Source organism: Canis aureus, chromosome 7 (genome assembly GCF_053574225.1).
Source record: "Canis aureus isolate CA01 chromosome 7, VMU_Caureus_v.1.0, whole genome shotgun sequence".
Classification (NCBI taxonomy): domain Eukaryota; kingdom Metazoa; phylum Chordata; class Mammalia; order Carnivora; family Canidae; genus Canis; species Canis aureus.
The window spans coordinates 12,607,725-12,631,837 of NC_135617.1; the positions used below are offsets into that span (position 1 = coordinate 12,607,725).

At 32.2% G+C, this 24,113-nt stretch overlaps 1 protein-coding gene across 7 annotated transcripts in view; it reads right to left on the reverse strand.

Annotated features, from left to right (window-relative positions):
• Positions 1–235: 235 nt before the first annotated feature.
• The window catches only part of GRIK2 (glutamate ionotropic receptor kainate type subunit 2), a 1,064,497-nt gene continuing 1,040,619 nt past the window's right edge, over positions 236–24,113 (reverse strand). For all 7 annotated transcript variants that reach the window (XM_077902956.1, XM_077902954.1, XM_077902958.1 and 4 more), the window contains 2 exons: positions 14,355–14,605; positions 236–1,945 (listed from right to left, as the gene is read on the reverse strand). In XM_077902956.1, coding sequence (XP_077759082.1) covers positions 1,781–1,945; positions 14,355–14,605 — 416 coding nt within the window. In that variant the 3' untranslated portion in view covers positions 236–1,780. The remainder of the gene's footprint in view (positions 1,946–14,354; positions 14,606–24,113) is intronic.

Below are 24,113 nucleotides of genomic sequence, written 5' to 3' on the forward strand. Positions count from 1 at the left end.
AAAACGGCTATTTTTCTCATTAAACTGCCCTAAACAGAAAGGTTACGTTTTATCCCAGTCCAGCTTTTCCTACATCTGTGTAGTTCATCACTGAGCCTTTTTCTTCTTTTCTCCAGGCAGTTGTGAAGTGGCCATCAATGATGACCTAGAAGGATTCAGGAAGTGTACTTCCCTTAATGCAATGAACATATTGTGCATTCTTATACACATACAAGAGAAAAATGAAAGTCAAAGCTGAAAGTAAAATGGACATAATTTTAATGATTTTTTTTAATTTTGTGCATTGGATTCAAACAGCAAACTGTGTGCACTCAACTGTTATCACAATGTTGTCAAGAGGTCTGTGTCTTTTACCATTTTACACACAATTGTTCATTACAGTATGTTATCAGCCTCGTGGAAACCAGGGGTGTGGCATGGTAAGCAGTGGTGGTAGTGCACCTAGCTTTTATATTATCTAACTTGAAAATATTTCTCTTCTATGATTCCTTTTTTTCTTGATAAAAATAGTTTTCACCAAACGTTGGTGGTGCACACGCACTACCATTCATGCTTGACATCACACCCCTGACAGGAACACATGTTCTTATTTTGTTGATAAAAAGTATTACAAAAATTTCCATACAAAAACTATTTTCATAGAAATCTTGCATTTCCACAAATAAACCTGAACATTTTTTTGAAAAAAACTGCTCAAGAATTTTGTTCATTTAACATTGTGACTGTATTGATAAACGCAGTCCACTTCAAAGTTCTCCACACACTTTTCTATAGATGACCAGTCCCCTTTCTCCTTTCACCGGGATCTGCCCAGGCTCCATCAAGTTCATTTATAGCAGGAACGAGGGTTTAAGTTAACATCTCTGAATGTTAGAATGAAAGCTTCCATCTTCCACATAACCATCAATACTCAGCCCTCTTTTTCAACTTAAAACAAAGATTGCAAAACATCATCCTTTTTAATTCAGAATCTCTGAACCAACTGTTGCTTTTTTATTATTATTATTCTTGGTACAGGGTTGGGGAAAAGGTGTAAGGGGATAGGTAGGGTTCTGGTAGAGTCATATGTTAAATCTCCTGCCTTAGTCAATTTAAGAAAAACATTATTGCCTTGGTAATTGACATTTCTATCTCAATCAGTGACACAGACTGTCAAAAGAAAGAAAGAAAGAAAAACACTGATGAATATCTGCTTTATATTCCACTTGCCATGATATTCAGATTTGTTTTGCATTACATTTTTTTCACATCCTATAAACACATATCGTCTATTCAGATGATCATTATACTGAGTAGTTGGGGGCCAGTAACATCACCACCTCTATTATCTGGGTGTCAAAGGACTGTACTGTTTCACTACAGTTTTTGCTGATTCCAAGTATTCTTATTCTTAATGATTTTTTTTTTTTTTTACTGGTTACCCTTGGGGGCATCGATACTCCACCTCCTGGCAACAGTTGGACTTCAAAAGGAACCTGTAATTTCTTACTGGACTGCATTTGAAACCAGCCACAAAATGCGCATGTAACATTCACTCAAAAGAAGGGAGGAACCCATGATAAACAGTGTAACCCAGTGTAACTTGGTTGATCCATGATGCTTGTAAATCAAGTCTGATCATTGCAACTGCTTAGATCACAGAGTCTCTAGTTCATAGACACAGCGGCATGAGGTAACTCATTTTATTTTGCACAGGTTGCATATTTCCACAGGAAACATTCTCGCTAAATTGTTTGGAAAAAAGACGACAGTTTGTGCTTGGGTGTCTGGCCTCCCAGCTTTATGCCATGGTTTCTTTACCTGGCAACCTTCTGTCGTTAAATGTGTGCATGTTGATAACTTCTTCTGTTTTCACAATAACGGGGGCCTGTGGCTTGTGTTTTAACCGACGCTGGCACTTCAAGGACATCCTCAGCTCTTCTACCATGGCGCTACAGAAGGACCTCTAAGAATAACACAGAGAATGAAATATTACAAAACAGATAAACTGCAACTGCCCAGAAATAATATTAAAAGCATTTTCAATAGGCTTGTCAACATAGCCACCTTGAAGGTTTGAAAAATTTCATTACAAAGGTTATGACTTGATTGTTGTACTTTTAACACACAACTCACGATAAGTAAAATATTTTATCAAAGTGGGCTAGTTTAAAGAAAATCTCCACCTGATAGTGAAATAAACTGCAAACAAGGAATGCACAGATACATATATGTTGAATAAGATTTTCAGATGTAAAACTGATTCATGTCATAAAATATAAATCTACCTTAAAATTTAAATACAAACACATCTACACCAATCAATAACCAGAAATCCATTCTTGATTTTTAAACAAATTAGAAATGTACTACTTTTTAGATCACAACATTGAATATGAAAATTTTCTTTAAACATGGATTCTTTACTGTGCAGCTCAACAGAACAAAAATAGTGCTCACACATTTAGACATAAAAACATGGGAAATAATTTCTGGTATTCACTATACCTTTGCGTGATTATGCCCATAAAACTATTGATGATGATTACAAACAAATATGATTTAATCATGAAATGACAAACTAGCACGTTAAAAATACATGAACAAATATTAACTTTTTTTGGTCAACATCAGCTTGATAACTGAGAGCTGGCAAATAATTCATCCCATGAAGAAAAAATGACCCTACAAATATTTTTTTTTTGAATTCCCATTTCATTGGCAATAGATTTGCTAGAAATTCTGTATGTCTGGGGCTCATTATTACACACCCCTCACAATTCCCATTACAGAGTCATATATGTGAAATAAAATTTTATTAGGCTTCTTCCCCAACTTAATTCAGTACAAGTGTTTTAGTTACATATAGGTCAGATTCATGAACCAGTTGCACATTGCAGTTGGAATTCAGATGGGCCGAGGCTTAGGCTCTTTCTGTGCAAGAATTAAAAATGTGGACAACAACCAAAAATGGTGACAAATATGAAAAATTTACACAATTCCAAATAGTGATATGAAAACAAAGTGGAATAAACCTAATCAAATTTGCATGTGAAGACTTATTTTTTGCTTTAGGTGTTGCTGCTTTCTTGTTTATCAGTTTAGGCTAATTTCAAAAGAATACAGAATAAAAATATTTAATACCATGTATGTGCCTTGTATTTTTTAAAAAAGTATTTTGCATGCATAATCTTTTGTGTCTAATACTTTGAATTAAAGTAAGCATCTCTGTGACAGAAAACTGATTCAGAGAAAAGAGAAGTCACTTTCTACTGCTCACATCTGAGACTCCAGCAAGATATCCTGATAACCCAATTTTGTGATTTCTGACCCCATCTTAGTATCTTTTTGTCCATTCCTGGCTATATCCTCATTGCTCTCATATGGGTTCCTGGACAGTTTCCTTAGTGGTCTTCCCAACTCTTTATCTAGGCTATTCCTTCCCCAAAGGCTCAGATGCCAGAAAAATCTATTTTTAAACCAGTTATTAATAGCATTTCTTTGTCCAAGAAACAGGTAAAATCCAAATCTGTTTTTTCCTGTCATGACTTCTCTGATTTATCATTCCCCCTTCTCATTCACCCTTCCCATTTCATTTTTCTCTATACACACTGTTCTCTGCTTGGACCTCCAGTGTTTTTCTCCTCTGCTTCTCCTTGTTCTGGGACCCTGCAGAGTTCTTTCATCTTTCATATCAATCCAACTTTACCCCTTACCTCAGGACATAACTCACAATTTAACTTAATCAGAAATCACTTTCCAATTGACCAGGCTTATTATTTTCAGTCACTTTGGTTTTGTCCTTTTAGTATTTTGCACTCATTATCATGTTTTTCTACATGGCCTCTGGGTCTTCTATGTATCCCTCTCACTAAATTGCAGAATAGAAATCAAGTTCTTATGGCACTGACTGAACACATATGTATTCTTTAAATGTTGACAAAATTTTAACAGTAACTACACATGATCCTAATATTTAAATTCCTACTTAACAATATGTTTAATTCAATTACTTAAAAATTTTTTTTCAGAAGCCTAGTAAATGCATGTATACAAGTTATCTGATTAATCAGGTAAAACTTTGGTATTTGTTTAATAACATAAAATTAGTAAAAATATTAATTTATTAGTACTTATAATGGGTGGTGATTAAATGCTACACATGAATTTCCCATTAACTACAGTTACTGCCATGCATTATTTATAATGTGTTAAATTATACAGTTCGGAAGTTCATGAATTATATTTCTATTAAAGGATTTATATGACACCTGACAGCCAGTATATGGACACAGTGTTTCTCATTGCTTAATACCTACTATTAGATGTACTTATTAAGAACATGATGATAATGATGATGAAGATGGTGATGATGACAACACTGTAGAAATGGAAAAATCTGACTCCAAAAGGGGGAAGAATACATAGTCTTGAGGTAACTTAGTCTTGGCTCTCTGTTGAAACATTTAACAGAAGAATTGATTAGATAATATAACAAGGTCAGAACTTGATGCCATTGACACTTTAAAATGTTATAGGATGTGAATAACGTTGAGTTGTTTGAAATAAGTCTTCACTTAAAATGAATAAATTTCCCATATGTTAAATAATTGATCAATTGATCACACCTTCTTCTTAGTAAACTCAATTTTTAGACATTTTGAATATATTAGTTCCAAAAAAATGGAATATATATTAATTAATTTTTTGTTCATACTAAAAGATTAGCCTAAATAACTGATTTCCTTTGGGAAAAAAAGTCTTATAAATATACATATCTATTCAAAGATAAAATGACTCTATTTTATTTCTAGTAAGTTAAACTGCCCTTAGTACCCTATACTTAACTTCAAACTACAAAAAACTCTTTTTAGGCAATTTTATAATATGTAACATTTATAATGCTGCGTAATATAAAATGTAGGTAAAAAAGCTGCACCAATCAAAAACCACAATACTTTCATCTTTTATGAATTAAACTATCTTAAAAGAATTATATTTATAGATTTAGAAACTCTGAATATTATAAACATGTAATCCCACCATTACCATTTTAGGCTTTATCTACTCTACAAAGATATTAGAAAGTGAATATTCTAGTCAAGCAGCCTTTAATCAACTAACCAATAGCTTTGATTATTTAATGTCAAATTACTAATTTTACTAATCTTTTTTTTTTCTCTGGATGAGCCGAATTTTACCAGTTCTCCTTTGATCTATCACTGTAAGTTTACCTAAAAAATAGTTTAAGTTACTAATAAAGTCACTGTGAGGCCATAGCTTCTCTTCTCACAAGTAGAATATTTCTTATCCTTTGCAAAACTATGAAAACCTTTAGATCTGAGCAAGAGTTTAGAATCAACATGGGAAATGTAAAGAATTTAATGATATCATAAAGTACTGTTCACTTGTGGCACCAGGGTAAACACCCTGGTGTTTTTCTTTTGTAAAGCTTTAGAATGCAAATTCCATATTTTAATCTGTAAGAATTTAAAGTTGAAACTATAAAAATGCTTGTGGGTTATAGTTAATTCTCTGTGCTGTATGTTGCCAAAAAATTACTAGGTCTAACTTTTAAATAAGGTTCTAATGTTCATTCAAGAGACAATGTCTTTCCTACTTCATATAATATTTGGAATTTTGAAAAAATGTCTTTTTATTGAACTATGAAATAAGGCTTTGGAAAACCAAGTGCAGTTAACAGGAGTTTCCTGGCTTATAATAAAGTAGAAGGAAAAAGAGGAGGAGAAGGAGGAGGACAGGAGAAAGGAGAGGCAGAAGAAAGAACTAAGGAAAAAGAGAGAGCAATAGAGAGGGAAGGAAGGAAGGAAAGAAGGAAGGAAGGGAGGGAAAGAAGGAAGGAAAGAAGGGAGGGAGGGAGGGAGGGAGGGAGGGAGGAAGGAAGGAAGGAAGGAAGGAAGGAAGGAAGGAAGGAAGGAAGAAGGGAGCTTGGGAGGGAGCAAGGGTGGGAAGAAGAAAAAGGAAGCTATGTTGCTTTTTTTACAAATCACTTCTCCTTACCACAAATTGTATCATTAAATAAAGTAAGTTTCTTAGGGTGAAAACAACAACAAAAATGTTTCTCCACATTAATATAACAGACTACAAAAAGAAAAAAGAAAGGCACAAGGATACTAACCATTATTAAAAACCTCTTTTAGTAAGTTTCAAAAGTTTACTAAACAGTGTCTGGATGGTAGGGTGGCACTAACCAAATAGAAGATTCCTGAAAATGAAAATTTAAATCTTTGAGCTGTTAGCATGTATAATTGCATTTAAATTAGTAAAACTCATAAAATTCACTATATTTCATGAGGCAACCTGCATTTACACATCTCTAATTCTAGAAATGATGAAGGCCTGGAAACCTTAAAAGTATAAATTTGGCTATTTTACATTGTTTTTCAATAAAGCTGTATTTTTATTTTGAGTACAATAAGACAACATAAATAGTCCACAGAAAAATGTTCTCAAAAATATAATTATTGGTGTGTCAAATAATTTATTTTTAATAGCTTTAACTTTCTAATTTATTGATGTGTTTATATGATCGCATGATGTGACAGCACTTGGCAAAGCTCATGATTTTTTTTTATAAATTAAAAAGCTAGTTGTAAATATGTTCCACATTGAATCCTGGCATAAACTACATTTTATTTTAAGATCTTTATATTTAGCAATGTCTCTTTTAAAAACAGCAACTGATGAAAAATAACCAATTTGAATTGTTGAACTCTGAAGCTTGTCATTTTCATGTTGAATGGATGTAGTCATTTACCACTCAGAGGCAAAATAGTCATAAAATATTATGCACAACTATCAAGTATGTATTTAGTATGTATTTTTTAAGGAGGAAAATCTATTTTATGTGTATTGCTGTCCTATTCTTTGATAGTATAAAAACTAAATGACGCTCCAGTATTCATTCAGAATAATTTCAACCATTTTTACATATAGTTTCTATTTGAAATCCCACCAAAACATCTTCAAGGTACTTCAATCAGATTTGTAGCTCAATATTCTAATGCATATAGCATATGTCAGCTAAACCGTTTTGTTTTGTGCTAATCCTTTTAATTGTTTGTTAACTGATAATGGATAACCAGTCCATTCTCAGGCACTTTTCTAATTAATTTCTGATGCCGTAGGCCATTTGGCCAAGAATTACAAGTTGTGTGTCATAAAGACAATTCCAAACAGTCACTGTGATCCTTGCATAAAATTATCCCACATTAGATAATAACTAAATCAAATAAATAAAACTAAAATGGAATAAAATTATATAGAACATAATATGTGATATTTTTAATAAACACTTATTTAATATGACATATTCCTTTTGATTTATACTCTTTGTAAATGACAGGATTTTTACAATATCAAAGAGGTAATGCTATGCATCAGAAGTATAAATTGACATCAGGCTATATGAATGCAACAGTAAAGCAATGAGAGATGGAAAATGACTAGTTAAGGCACTTATGTCAAAAATGCATAAAGCAACTTTGATCTTGATATTCAGTTCTAGAGATGCTCTCATTTTGAAAAAAAAGTGTTATTTAGCTACACAGCTATCAGACAGGATGTTTTAGATGCAGGTTCTGTAGTGATCTTATTGCTTTATCACTTTTATTTTACAGCTAGAGAAACTCAAACTCATGACGTCATCTCTCCAAGGTTATGCATATAACCGGTATTAGAACTAAAAGAAGAGTGCTGTTCTCTTGATCATCATTCTATGAATGCTTTATTATATTAGCCTGCCTCCTGAACAAGGATTCGAATTTCAGTGGAGCCTTTTACCTGGACTTTGTTCTTAATAAATGTTAATCTTTGAATAGTAAGTAATAAATCAGACAAAAAATATGGGGCAAGAAGAAATACATTTTTTAATGAATAAAATGACAAAGCATTCTATGCTTTAGCTGGGGTTATTTTACAATGATAAACTTAACCAAAGATTAAAATATTCTCAGAAACCTTAACTCTTACAGAAACAGTTACTGAATATCTTTATATTGCATTTAGCAAATACAGTGAGACAGAGAAAAATGAAGCATCATTGTACATTTTTACACTTCCCCTACTTAAGCTCGAAAAAATCAATGAATAAGGTCTGACAAGCTTCAACACCACTTTAGTCAATACAGCTATGAAATGCATTTTAAGAAAAAGCAATGTTTATCATCACATTCTTGCTAGTAGTCATTATGATACAATTTTCAACAAAACATATAACATCCAAATATCTAATGTTGAATTCCAGAAAAGCTCTTTTTAAGATCCAGCAGTTAAAATGTATTAGCTTTATGAATAATAATAATATATTATAGCAATATCTGCTTATTTTATGCCAGACACATACAAAATACCAATGTATATTAACTATCTTAATTTTAAAAACATTTCATTTATGATGTATTCATAACCCATTTGTTTAAGACATATATATAGAAAGATTAAGTAATTTTATCTAAAGTTGAACAAATTTGAGAAAAGATCCTAAACCTTTTTTTTTTTTTTTTTCTGATTCCAAAACTCATGCTTAATTGTCTAGGAAAGTGAAATAACTAGATAGTGCATAAGATCAAAGCCCACAATCTGTTTATCTAATTCAAACTCCTACTCCACATATTGTATCAATGCAATTTCAGGAAGAAGCTACCAGGAAAAATAGTTAAATATTTTACCTCGATTTTGTGCAATATAATATAGCTTAAATAGTGTACAGTAGGCATCTTTGACTTTGGGAAATACTTAACCATTAACCCTTGAGACACTTATCCTGATGTACACAATATGGATAATGATATTTGCACTGTTTTCCGGGTAACTTTGTATTCAAATGAGATATTACTCTTTAAAAATTCTAAAGTCATTTATAAAAGTGAGGTAGTATAATTATTATCTGTCCAGCTGCAATCTTAATTTTAAAACATCATTTATGTGCATAAATAGAGGATGACTTATCATAAATGAATGTTTTAAAAAATCCTTTGGCTGATTTGGAACTAGATTAGAGAATAAAATAAAGATTGGCATCTCATTTTTAGTATGATTTTATATTTATATTTAAAAACATTTTAAAAAGCCATCTAGTTAATCCTTTTATGGGTCATTGATAGTAATTGAGAGATGTTCTGCTCTGAGAGAAAGGCAGTAACATAAAAACAATACAAAATGGACTATGTCCAATGTTTGTTTGCAACTTTTAACTTCTGAATAGCAACATGCTTTATGGCTAATTTTTATTATACTGAGAATATACTTAGAACTTTTAACTTCTAAAAAGTTAATTACAGTTAAAATTCTAAAGCACAGCTGTTCTGTGGTTTGTTAATAGGCATTACTTGCAAAAGGTAAATATTGAAATAAAATCTTTACTGATGATTTATAACACTGTTTATATTCTTATGCCTTGTGCAATAAACAGCCTCTTTTAAAAAGCATTGCTTCTGATAGAACAAATTCTTCAGCATTCTGAAGGTGACAACCTATTTCCATTCTTCTGGTTCCATGAAATACAGAATCAGCCAGCTTTGAAAAGTGTTTTCCATGTAAATAATCTTTCACCCAGGATCCCTAATCTCTCAGGATTAAACTAAACCACTCTGATTTTCTCTTTGTCATTCCCCCAAATTGCACTGTTTCATTCACTTGTCCTTCTACCATGAGTTACAGTTTCCCTCTACAATTGTTATTGAACTATAGACTGAAGAGCATTCTATGTGCCCTTAAAATCTTTTGTTAACTTTCAATGTCAGAAAAACCATCATTATTTAGAGATTATCTAGAATATAATATACCAGTGTTCTATAATACAAATAACAACATTGACTGAAATGCACTATATCTGGAAAACAACAATACCAAGTAGTTCTTAAAACATACTTCAATCATACTAAAAGGTAGTTCAAATCAATACAAATTCAATATCTGAGCGATAATTAATCTTTTTTTTGTTTCTCAGATATTTTGATTAAATTTTGTTAATAAGTAATAAGAAAGAATATTTTTGTTGCTAAGTCTTTTCATGTCAGGAAACTGAAAGATTCATGTTCAAACTGTTCAGTAAAAACAATTTTTACAGGCAAATCCATTTTCAATGGCATGGGAATGAAAATATTTCTGTATATAAATCAGACAGAAATTAAACTGTATAAGTTACATTACTATTCTTGCTGGAAATCAAATTATGTATATCTTTCAAAAGAGGACATACTAAAACATTTAAGAAATGAGTGATTTTAAAAATGAATTGAACCATAATTATGTCATAAAATAGTTTAATTAAAATTATTACAATCACTTCTAAGTCATGCTTACAAAACTGATATATTATCATAAATATTGCCAGACAAAACAAAACTCTTAAGTAGCTTTTTTCAGCGATAAGTAAGACTTAGGAGGGGGAAACAGGACCTTTCAAGCACATCCACGTAACCTGAAATTTACTGATAATTGCCTCAGATATATAACAGTTTTTTTGGATTCTTGCTGGATGAAACTTAAGTACTTATATTTTTTAAATCAGGGAAAAGGTAAGGCAAGAAGAAAATGTACCTGTTGATTAATTACTTTTCAGATAATTCAGAAAGGAAAAATATTTTGAGGATCTTTCCAAATGGTCAAGTTACACTTTGGACAAACCAGAAAAATAAATATTTACTTTGAAATTTCAAATAAATGAAAAGCAATGTATCTTTGATGCATTAATATTTGCATCAAAATTAAAACCATGAAATATTATAAAAATTGCAATACACCATCTTGTGGTTATCTGGAAGGAATGCAATTATGGGTTTTGAAGTTTAAGGTCTATATATTTCAGCATTTTCTTCTATTTTCAGTTTTAACGTGACTTCCTTTAAAAAAATGATACTTTCTTATACTACTCCTAATTATTGAAAATATTAAAAAGTTATAGCCATCAAGACCTATTTGTTCTACTAATATTTTACAAAATACATGCTTATAAGACATTTTATTTTCATCTTTAAATAGTAATAATAATACTTATTAACTTTATTAAGTTCTTTGTTCAGTTCTCAGTAAATAATTATGGAGTAAATGAATCATTTCACAAGTATTTACCTCATTTTTAAAATTTAAGAAATGTAATTAAAGGCACAATTATGAATGCAAATAAACTGAATTTCTGTATGTCTTCATGAGTATCTGTGATAAGAACTAAGAATATTTTATGGCTAATTTTAATAAATTAAGTAAGGTGTTAAACAAACTGTATAGCTCAACTAAATAAAATAATTTCCTCAAGAAAACTAAAAAATATTTGAGTCCAAGACCTAGTTTATTATAATAAATAAAATGGGTCATTTCTAATAAATCCATTAGTATTTACTTTATAAACACAGTTCTTTTGAACTATATAGAACTATAGTTCTTTTTTATTCCCTACAATATATTTTATGTTTTTCTAAATAGTTTCCTAGAATCAATTTCATCATTAATTTTAAAAGATAGAAAGACATAGATAAATAAATAGATGATAAATAGATCAATCTATTTTATGCCAACAGGCACTGTTTGAGACCTGGGAGATATAAACCAAAAACAGTAGATCTTTGTCCAAAAGAACTGAGATTCTAGTAGGGAGAGAGGCAGCCACACAGAAACCAACAAATATGAACAAAATAGTGTGCTAAGGAAGAATAGAGATGTGCATAGGCTTCACAGAGAAAAGGTATCTAGACTTAATGATTGCTGTGGTTTACAACGGGCAAAATACCTTCCCAACTTTCTCAAAGGGGTAGGAAATGTTTTTGGAATGATGACAGTACCTGAAATCACCTAAGTAAAAAAAAAAAAAAAAAAAAAAAAAAAGTAAGATATATACGTCATATTTTTTTCCCAGTGGAATAGGAAATGAAATCTGAACACCACCTTGTGGAAATAGCTGTGTCCTGTACCCACATTCATTATATCTACTGATTAGGGAAAGCTTCTGGGGCAAGTAGATACTTACTCTTGAATGATACTAGTCTAAAATAACTAGTGGGAGTTTGCCAAGTAGAAGAATGGTTAAGATTCTCAAGTCAAGTCGAAGAGGATTTTAAAAAGCTGAATGACCTTGGAAAATTGAAAGTAATTTAATCTGACTAGAGTAAAGGTACAAATTGGGGAGAAACAAAAAAAAATGAACATTAATGGTAGACAGGCACAGATCCTGAAGTGCCTCATCTGCTAAGCTAGGGAATTTGGATTTCATTATGGAAGCTATGTGGAGACAGGGTGTGAAAGCACTGGGGATTGTGACTAATAATGTTCCTGTAGTACCAGCACAGTTTCTTTTGTTTCATCTGCTTTGGTCAAAATAGGTACATTAATTTCCCTTTGATTGCTTAGAAGGTCATATAGGTCCATAGAAATTCAAGAGAGCTGACTGATGCGTGGAAAATTCAACCAAACTAGTTATAGTAAGTATGAAGAAGATTCTTTTACAGAATTAAATCCCTACATTCTTTGTTTGGGGGTTTCATTGTTTTGTTTTGTTTTTCAACAGACTGCTTATAGACTAATTGTGCATAAAGACACGGCCTGGGCAAATCATATGATTAGAACACAAAGAGACAAGGGCAATAGAACACCACATATGTCAAGAGATTAATTCATTGGTTTTATTTTGATACTAAGCTATAAATGAAAGAAAACCATTACAAATGGAATACTTGAGGTTCCAAATAGAAAACCTGAATTCCTCCTGTAATTTTTGGGCTCATTTTAAGCATTAACTAACTAAATGACACTTTTATTGCAAATTATAGTAAAGAATCGAAATTGACGAGTTAATGGTTTTTTGTCTTTGATTAGTCCTTTGGATTTGATTTCAAAACTTATTTTGACACTACAGAAAGGATCATAACATAAAAAGCATATTTAGATGTATTCATCAGTCACACCAGTGCAACAAATATTTGATTTAGCCAAGTCAGCATATATAGTCATCCTGAATGTTGTGGGGAAATAAATCATATGATTTTCTGAATTTTTCAAACTTTTTAATTGGTTCTTTTACTCAAGGACAAAAGGAGACTATGAAAATACTCATTTATAAAAACATTATTTCTAAGTGTTAAATACTGTAGTCAAGTAAAAATCAAGTAAAAAACTAGAAATGCCGTATGTAAAATTTTGATTTCAGATAGGATAAGTAATTGCAACATAAATTACCAAAGACAGAGGAAAATGTTTTTGTTTTTCAAAAAATAGTTTTAAAGGTGTCGACGTTCAAAGAATATTAGAAAATATATTTACCCATTAATGTATGATATTATTTTAATTTCATATTTTTGCTCTTCATATTTACCAATGAAAGTTTATAAATCTTTTAAATATGAAGAATATAATCCCACTATAACACAGGGTCTAAAGATTAAGCCCTCAAAAACTATTTTTTTAATTAAAAACAAAAGAGATGTTTATCTACAAAAAGTAAATGAGGTGCCAGAAGACTTAAAAATGGTAAAGCAATATTTCATGTTCAGAGCTATAAATTTACATACAAAAAGTGTCATGTATCATCTGAAAGAGAGATTTTTCTATAAATATTCTTCATATTTATAGAACTGAGGATATTATAGCACTAGAAATATATAATTTGAATGAGATTCACAAATTTTTCAGGAATGGAACAGAAAGACATTCATACAAAAGACTAAATGTATTAAAATCCTAAGAAAAAATGCCATAGTCTCAATATTTTTGAAGGTTATATATATTCTTGTAAGACTCTGGTGCAAAGGAATAGGGACTTATTAAGAAAAACAGTAAATGGCAAGAAAGAAACCACAATATTTTCACACATTCACTAATTTAGAAAATAAACTGTAATTTTCACAATGCAATTTAAGATTTATTTCAATTAGAAATTTATTGGGCTAAAAGTCTTCAAATAAAAATTTCATTTACCCTCTAACTTGAAACTGTTCTTCAGGATTGCATTTTAAAATGCAATCTATAAGTATCTATAAGTATTTTTTCCTTTATTTTACAATTTAATATCTATAAGTATTTTTTCCTTCATTTTACAATTTCCAATTTTGCTTCCATCATTAATTGTATTTCTCCATCAAACTAATTACAATGAACTTCAAGTAGCAAGAGATTCTTTTTCCAGGCTTCAATAAATGGAGAAATAGTCACTTGTTCTGAAGCTGGCTTTAATTTAAACATATTATTTTAAATTAAAAATCACGAAGGTGATCATGATTCTTTCTGTGAACCTTGTTAGATAATGAATGGCGGAAGACAATTAGCGGTCACCGTTGTAAGCATTACCCTTGGTTGGAAAGATCAAAAATAGTTTGTTTTATTATAACAACAATTGATTTAAATTGTAAAAAAGTGACATTTACCTTTTCCAATTGAGCGTTTTTTTTGGATTTGTATAAAAACTCTCCCACTGCCACAAAAACTGAGAGCACCAAGCCGGCTGCCAGAACAATGAAGATGCCACCAATATTTTGAACCCCCAGGGCACTGGCCTCTTTGCTCTCCTCCTCTGGACAACCATTGCCCCTCCACCACTTCTCCTTCATCATGTGCAGCTTGCCTTCCTCTTGCAGCTGAAGAATTGCTATGGTGATTTTGTCTCTATATGGAGAACCTAAGAAAAGAGAGGGAAAGTTAACTATTTCAAGGAAATCAGAGTTTTCTAGTTAAAGGTTAACACAAAGAGAGGAGGGCAGAGCTTTTTCCAGATGCACCAGGGTATGCCAATGTTTATTTTCAGGAGAGAAAAACAACTGGACAAATGACAAAGAATAGAAATATAATGGGATAAGTAAGTAACGACATAAAGTAATGCCTTTCTGATGTTGAAGGGTAAAATAAAATATGTTTTTAAATCAGAAAATGTCTGCTTTGAAAAGGCAGGCAACTCAGAGCGTTGGAAAATAAGTAAAACAGAAATAGAAACCTAAAAAAGATATTGATAGAGTGCAAGGATATTTAGCTAGTGTATAGGAATCATTCCACACTGAAACAGAGCATTGATAAACCAGTAATCTCTATTTTTAGGAAAGTTGTGGGGAAAATTGTGTTATCCAGGATTATGTGCAATAATTTAAGTCAATCATGATCAACAAGCTGTATTCAAGGGTAGCTAATACTTTGAGAATAATAAGTAATCACTTCTATTTTTTATTTAACCCTAATAACAGAAATAACAGGCTGTACAGACTTTGATCCTTCAAAAACCCTCCTGGTAATATGTTGTAAGGATTTTTGGTAGTTTATTTATTATTTTATGCTTTGGGGCAAAATGTTCTCTCCAGTGGAAGCAACAACACAAATGAAATTTAGTATTTAGGCTGACAGGGGTAGATATTCATCTGTTTTAGCTATTCTCTCATCCAAATGCTACTCTGATGAAAATATTCACTTTAAAATTTGCCCCTCAAGCCACTTCAGGTCTCAATGGATAAACCTCGCCCATGTTACCTTCTACCTTGATCACTAACTGGACACTCAGCGTAGGTCACCTAGTATTAGCATTATTATCATTTACCTTTCAGGATGTGACTTATTTTCCTATATATATTATAAAATCTCTAGTATACATGATATTTATCTATTTATGTATATCTATCTATCATCTATGTCCTATCATCTATCATCTCAATATTTTCTCACATAATTCTCTTTTCTCAATATTCTCTCGCATAGTAGGTCCTCAACAAATGTTTTATATTATGAGGAGAATAACGTCTGACTGAGGTATTCCTAACATAATGCAAGAGTAACAACCTTCAGTCTCTCTGACATGTATTTAAAAACCATAAATTGGGCAGCCCGGGTGGCTCAGCGGTTTAGTGCCACCTTCAGCCCAGGGCCTGATCTTGGAGACCCAGGATCGAGTCCCACATTAGGCTCCCTGCATGGAGCCTGCTTCTCTCTCTGCTTGTGTCTCTGCTTCTCTCTCCCTGTGTCTCTCATGAATAAATAAATAAAATCTTTAAAAAATAAAAAATAAAATAAAAACCATAAATTAAAGGCCATGTGCTTGGCTATCCAGTTTTCATTAATTCACTGCATCTAACCTACCACCAGCTTCAAGGTCATCTTGACTTTGAATTACCATTCTGATTAACCATATATATTCTCTGCAAAATAAATATTTGATTGAGGAAAAAATCTTTAAGCAGATTTTCAGTTCTTCAAATTAATTAAAATATATAGCATCTGAAGCAGATTTTGTGCTGACAGCACTTGTGAAAATGGCCACATGTGACCAATATAAAATGTGGTTTCTCTTTTGGAAATACAAGTGTAAGCAAAATTTGGGATGATAGTGACTTGAAAAGTAGACTTTCAAATATGGAAAATTCTTGATCCAGCTAAGAAATATTTTGAGTCAGTTTATTTATGGTCTTGAACAATACTCAAAGACTATTATTTTATTGTTGACTCACCATATCCATTAAACTGCACTGGGGTGTTTATTCTAATATCTTCAAACACAATATTCTCCTCTACATTCTCAAAATAAAGCACAGACAAACAAAAGCAACTCACTTTTCAACAAATGATAGATACACCTTGATTTCTTGCTTGGCTGAGCTTCCTATTTCCAGCACTTACAGTAAACACAAAAATTTCCCATTGCTAGTAAACAAACATCCCCAAACATGTTTTCCAAAATAAATATAGTAATGTGTAAACAGAATTTGGTTTAAATCAAAGCTACAAAGTGAATGTACCTCATTTTGAGGTTTTTAACAAAATAAAATATAGGGACCATAACTGATGACAGTAAATCCTTGCCATGTTTTACCTGTCATCCTGCCATCAATTTAGTTCAAGGAATTATGTTTTAAAGAAACAATAATTCAACAACAAATCATTACTTTTTTGGTACATCATTTGATGCTCCTGGGAAAGCATTTCTATACAAATACAAGTTGAAGTCAAAGATGGGCTGAAATTTCATCTAGTTGAAAAATCTCAAAGACACATTGAAATCAAAGAACAAAAGTATATTTCATTCTCCTTGTGACATGAACAGCCATGCGCTTAGCTCTAATGACGTGAACAGCCATTAGTTAGATAGATATAGCTTACGTTTTGCCCAAACACCAACCCAGCTTCAATCTATATGCTGGCAAGCAAGGAACTCTGGGAGCATTGAGTGGCAACCAGAGAAGCTACCTCCAAGGAAGGTGTGTATTTTCACAAGAGGACTCTAAGATCGATGAGAGAACTACTGAAGAAATGATAAATTTGTCTATTATAACACATACTATTGTACCTAAAAGTCAATCCTCAAATGCTAAAAGGACAGACAGCCATAAATGAATGAAGAAGTAGTTTAGACAAAAATATCTGAAAAATTGCAACATCCACAGTGGATAACTTTCACTCCACTTTTATTAAAACTGAGAGTTTCAACACAAAGTTACCAGATATTTTATTTTATTTTTTTTTGTGGTAACACATGAACCATTCTAAAATTCTCTACATTAAAATATTGGCAAATAAATCATTTTTTGAAAAAAAAAAGGCAGGATATGCCAATAACCTCTTAGAGCTGAATTTAGCCTTTCAGTTTTCACTAGGAAATCTCTGATTTTTGGTTCTTTTATTTTCCTGCTCACAATGAGATTTTCTTTGGTTATTTAAACATATAATCCATACTGACAGAAAGGGACTCTTATGTTTAAAAAATGTATTTTTTACGTTTCCAAAAGACCCCATTTACCAGATAGAAAATGTTGCAGCTTACAAAAGGAAGGAAGGAAGGAAGGAAGGAAGGAAGGAAGGAAGGAAGGAAGGAAGGAAGGAAGGAAAAAAGAAGCAAATGAAACAATTTTCATAAAATCGTAACTTCATTAACATCCCTCCCAACAGTTAAAAGCTCCTTAATAATAAACCATGATTATTATAAACAATTAATACAAATCTCACCGAGTATTTCAGTGCTAACTTGCTGGGTTTAGTAAATTGAATGGATTCCCTCTTCCTTCCTCCCTTCCTTCCTTCCTTCCTTCCTTCCTTCCTTCCTTCCTTCCTTCCTTCCTTCTTTCCTTCCTTCTTTCCTTCTCTCCTCCTTCTGTAATGGCTCTTCTATTCCTTTGCCTTTCCTCTGCTCTCATATTTTCCTCTTTTTGTTCTTCTTGCCCTCTCTGTCCTTTCATTCTTTTCCTTCCTTTCTCTTCCCTGCAACCCTTCTTTTCTTTTCTTACCCTTCTCTCTTCCCTACCCTTCCTCCTTGCCTTCCTTCCTACCATTTTAAATTTCTTACTTGTAATAGGAAAGCCACATGTTATTATATATACTTGATTCTAAGTCGATACACAATTTATTGATTTGCATATTTGATTGTCCTTTTCTTCACAAACTTGCAATTTTAAGTGTGTACCAACATTTCCTTCTATTTTGGAACTTCCAGATAGTAGATAAATGATAAAAACAAATGAAGTCAGCATTATGTTTAATTCCTGGGGAGGCAAACTGATTGACAGTTTTTCTTTAAAGGTTGCACAGCAAGTTATCTAATATTTGACATGCTTTAGTGAAATATGCTAAAATCACATTATCCATATACTGGCAATCTCCTATCCATCCAGCCAAAAGTTTCTCTACTTTCAAATCAGGCTTCTCTGTATGCTTTAATCAATTACAAAGGTCAGTAACAAGATTACCTTTGCTTTCTAAAGCTCATTACACCAATATTTCCCAAACTAGATTTTCCCCACAGACTTCTTTTTTTGGTAAATGTACATCTATGTTTCATTTTTAAAGGACTGCTCGGTCAGATAAGCTTGAAGAATACGCCATAACAAATACATCTCTTATAAATTTACATTATATAGAAGGAAACACAGGCTTCCATCTACTCATTAAAAAAGGGGGAAAAAAGTTTTTAAAAAGCTTGCTTAAATTGATTAGATTATCTTTAAGGAATTTTTTTCCTGCACATCTGTTAACATCCACTTCAATTATTTTATTTTAACTTCAACTTGAAAAGTACTGTCTTAGATAACAATAATTGCTTCTCTTTTTTATAAGATTTTATGTATTTGTTTGAGAGAGAAAGAGAGCAGGAGCTGGGGGTGGTGGGGATGGTCAGGCGGACGAGGGAGAAGCAGACGCCCCACTGAGCAGGGAGCCCAAGGAAGTATGGCTTAATCCCAGCACCTGAAGATCACGAGCCAAAGTCAGACACTTAACCATCTGAGCCATTTGAGCCATCCAGGTGCCCCAATAATTACTACTCTTATTACATCAGTACTCTGTCAAGAATATGTTGTTCCTTGTAGATAGATCTTCCTGTTTGTCCCTGCTTAGAAATCGCCCTCTCTATCTTTGAATTTACACATCATTACACCATAGGTCATTAAGTTACATCTTTTTTCTTTTGTATGCTCTTTTTCAATTATTGCTCTATATGCTTCATGAAGCATCAGCTCATAAAAAGTCACATCACACTGCTTGTCTTAAAACATGTCTCCACACCTGGCTTTCAAGTTCCTTTTATAATATACTTTTGGGGATCGAGAGTTGTAAGAGTTACTTAAATATATTTGTATATCAGGTTGATTAAAAAAAAACAATTTGGGAGGCAAAAGTACACAGCCTTCATTCTTCCTAACTGTACTCAAATCTTTCAAACATTTTATTAAATGTTCTGAGGGGCTAAGTATTGCTCTTTTTCTTAATGACTAACCCTTTCTGTCCACTTCCTAGAGGACTTCAGTTTCTTTTCTTTTATTTTATATTTTGTAGTTATCCAGGTCATCATGATAATATTATGTGCTGTAAATGACTTAGAATTAGGTAACATCATAGTAGCCGCTCTGAGTCTGGGAAGCTATTTCTATGAAGTACATTACTCATAATTTTAGATTTCTTCTAGCTGGTCATTACTTCAAGATATTGTGAACTTTCTGAAATATAGTTGTGTACATGTCTTGTGGGTATGAGGCTATACCATAATCACTAAGCATATTGACTCCAAGGAGTTGACTCAAAGAACTTTAATAATTCCTGAGTTATTCCTCTTCTTTAAGAGTTTCATCTGATAAATGTTTCTTAAGACACATACCCAAAAACTTGAAGTCCTTTAAGTGGTAGCTTAAGACCAGGCCCCTCGTCACTTACTGATAATCAACTATCTCCTATTGATCTCATTTCATCCACCATCTAGTACAGTGCCTGTCATACAGTAAACATTCAACAAATGCTTTTTGAGTGAAATATTGAATCAATTATAATATGTCAATTACGCTATAGCCAAAATAAGGGTAAAATTTCTGATATTGGATATCTTCTCGGGCTCTTGTTAAATTCAGTAGAATAAGTAGAGTACAGAAACAGTCTTACTTCACACTTCTAGTATTGACCATCTGGAATAAATAAGGCCAAGTAAGTTTAAAAATTCTTATGCAGTCCTTGTATTTAATCAACAGCCAACAGTTTCCCTCAGTCAGTGCCTTAATAAGTAAAAGACTGGTTAGCCCAAAAGATCTGAGGGTGTCTGCTGGAAGCCTCAACTTTCATTCTCAAATTATAGTGCTGCTGGCAATGTTAAATTTTATGAAATGGCTCCCTGCTTCCTATGCTGAGATGAGTGCAAGGTGCCATAAATGCCCAATAAATTTCAGGAGCTTTTAGAGCTGTATCTCTCCTTACCATTCTTTACATGATAAAATCTTCCAATAAAGATAGAACCAGATCACATTCTCTCAGAGTTTTTGCTTCGGCAGAAGATGGGTTTTATTATCTTAAAGGACACTTTCCTTACCCCCATTTGTTTTGAAAAAGTGCTATGACAAATTTTACATTTATATTTCATATTCAATTTTATATTGCTGTTTTTCCAGTTTTATATTTAATTGAGTCAGTAACATTGTTATACAGTACCATTGTTCATTTTCTCTTAGAATTTGTCTCAGTTTGTAACAAAAAAATAACTTCTGTGATTGTTTAATGCTCATTTACCCTAACAAGCTATAAATTCCATAGGGACAGGGGTTTTATCTGCTTTGTTGGTATAATACCTGGGACACAGTAAAGACACCATATTTGTTGGATGTACACATGCATAAATAAAATAATGCATTAATTACTAAATAATTGCTCATTCATGTTTGCAATGTTATCTAGTCATTTCTTATGAGTCCAAACTATATATAGATCTTTAATCTATGTCTGATAATTATAATACATTTATTTCAAATGAAGCATTTAATTTATGTAGCAGCTAAAGATCTTTATGGAGCCCATTTCACACTTCCTGTTAGGTAACAGCTAAATTGGTGTGGAGTTACTGTCTTCCTCTTTGCATTTTCTTTTGAGGGATCCCAACAAAAACCTTCAATTTGATAGGAGTCTAAGGAATTCACTAATAAGAATAATAGAAATAGAAGAAGATTAATCTTATCTTGAAATCAAACTATCAACATTTTAATCACAGAATAGTAAATGACAGATAAAAGTGATCCATTTTCCATGATACTTTGTAATCTTTCCACATCAGAAATTTAGGAACATCATTTTCTTGTTTAAAATTTTTCAGTGGTGCTCTAGAGCTATAGAATAAAATCTCCATTCCTAAATGTGTCATACAATCCTTTTCTTCAATCTATCACAGGTTTCTCTGATTTTATGCTCTTTTCCTTACACCTAACTGGCTAGCATTACACACTACTTGTACATCTCATTGCCTAGAAAGCCCCACTTCTTCCAATGTTCTGTTTGAACTTCTTCTCATTCAGATAAACTTCTGTTCATTCTTCCCTATATTTGCACATTTTTTCTTGACTGTATATATATATATATATATATACAGACAGGATCCCTTTTCTTTGGTGCCATAGCACACTGTAGATACTCCAAAACAGCATTTGGTGCATCATATTCTAAAGTTTTTCCATATTTCTTTTCCCCTGGATGATGATATGAATGCTCTGGGGGCAAGGACCATGTATAAATCATGTGGTTTTGTTGTTGTTGTTGTTGTTGTTGTTGTTCTTGCTGCTTGTTTTTTCTTTACTAAATGACATGCACAAATATTGCTTAGCACAAGTACTAGATTCTAGGAATATAGTGATGAACAATGTCACTTGAGACCTACCCTTCTAGAGATTTCACTGCAACAAAAAACCACAAACATTGTATAAATTTTTACAAATATGAGGATCATTATAATAAAGAACAAAATATTATAGAATCCTGTAACAGATAGAACTATTTTAGTCTGCTGAGTAAGTACAAAAAAGGGTTGCATTACTTTGAAAATAAGGGTTCAGAAAATAACTCTTTGGCTGCTTATTGACTACTTTTCTTATATTTTCTTTCTAACATATTCCTTTAGGAAGGCATATGTGAGAAAGAAAAATGACAGTGAAAGCATCCCAAACCTACTTAGTTCATTTCTTCTAGATATAGAAGATAGAACTAGGTACAAGATATCAGAGTCATGATGGAATGGAGCCAAAGATAAATGCATTGTTAATGTAAAAATGAGAAAAGAAAAGTGAAAAAACATAAGGCAGAGACTATATGGATTCAGGGAGTAAATACATGTATAGATATCAAGTGGATGTACCATCAAGGGCGTAGATACAGTAAATTTTAAAGTTAAACATGTAGATTCAAAATCAATAACTGGCTTAAACCGGTTAGAGGTTGTGTATTTTTCCTCTGTTGTAGACCTCAAAAAGCAATGTCTTTATGACCTCCATAGAAAAGCAATGTAAATGTATTCTATTTGAAGGAATATTTGAAGAATCCTCTGAAGAGTATTCAAGTATCTAAGATCACAAAAGGAGATGCTTATACGAGGCACACACACTGTATCAATAAAAAATTCAAATTATAGAGTATGAGTTTTAGCCAGTTGTCTTTTATTAATATTCTGAATATTCCCTAGCCTATGTGGAAAGAATAAGAAGGGCAAATATTATCAGCATATAATGAAAAAGTAAACTATCTTCACTGGTTCTGACGTCTTTCATATATATTATTTAAAAGTAGCTGGTGAAGTAGATTTGTAGTCACATTTCTTCTCTGGGTATTAAATCACAAAAATCTGAAACTAAATATGAAAATAGAAATACTTTTATCCCAGAAACCCTGCCTTCCTTACAATTTTGCATCTGCATGGTAATCACTTGAATAGTAGTAATGGAAATGCCAGGAATGCCTTCCTAACTTTGCTGTTTTCATTCTAAATCTAATATCAAACTGTAATGAACAAACTACAAAAGTCGGATCATTTTAAATAAATTTATCATTGTAGTTAATCACCAAGAACCCAAAAACTGGGGAGGCCTGGGTGACTCAGTGGGTTAAGTGACAGACGTCGGCTCAGGTCATGATCCCAGGGTCCTGGGGTTGAGCTGCATGTTGGGCTCCCTGCTCAGTGGGGAGCCTGCTTCTCCCTCTCCCTCTTCCTCTCCCTGTGCTGTTCCCCTGCTCTTGCTCACTTCTCTCTCTCAAATAAATAAATAAATAAATAAATAAAATATGTCTTTAAAAAAAGAACCCCCAAATTAGGAGAGAGGATAACTTTCTGAAGAGAATAAGTATCTATCCTTTAAGGTGGAGCTCAAGTTTGGCCTGACTGCTTTCCCCTCACTGAAATTTACCCACTGAGTCTCTGCATTTCATAACAGACCACTTGCCCATGTTGTATTTTCACCATTTGGTGTTAAATTTGTTTTTCACATTTGTCTTCTTAAGAAAGGGGATGATGCATATCTATATTTTTGTTCATTACTTTACAGAGCCAAACAGATTAAAGCATAATAAAATTTCTAATAGATTAACCAAATACCAAGGAAGAATACATATATTTAGAGATAATCTTCTTTGAATACATCTTGGAATTCAGTTCACTGAAGATTCAGGAAATGTTTAGAGAAGGAAAAACTTTATTTTACTTATTTACATAATGCTCTACAATTGAAATTGCCTCATCTTTATCAATCACCTTCTTCCCCCAAATCTATGGTTAGCTAACTATAGTATACGGATTAAGTGATGGTAAAACCCTAATCAAATTCCATAGAAAATCATTTCCTTTTCTTAAAAAAAGATGTGTTTATTTTTATTTTTATTTATTTTTACTACAGAGGGAGAGAGATAGAAAGAGAGAAAACACAGGCAGG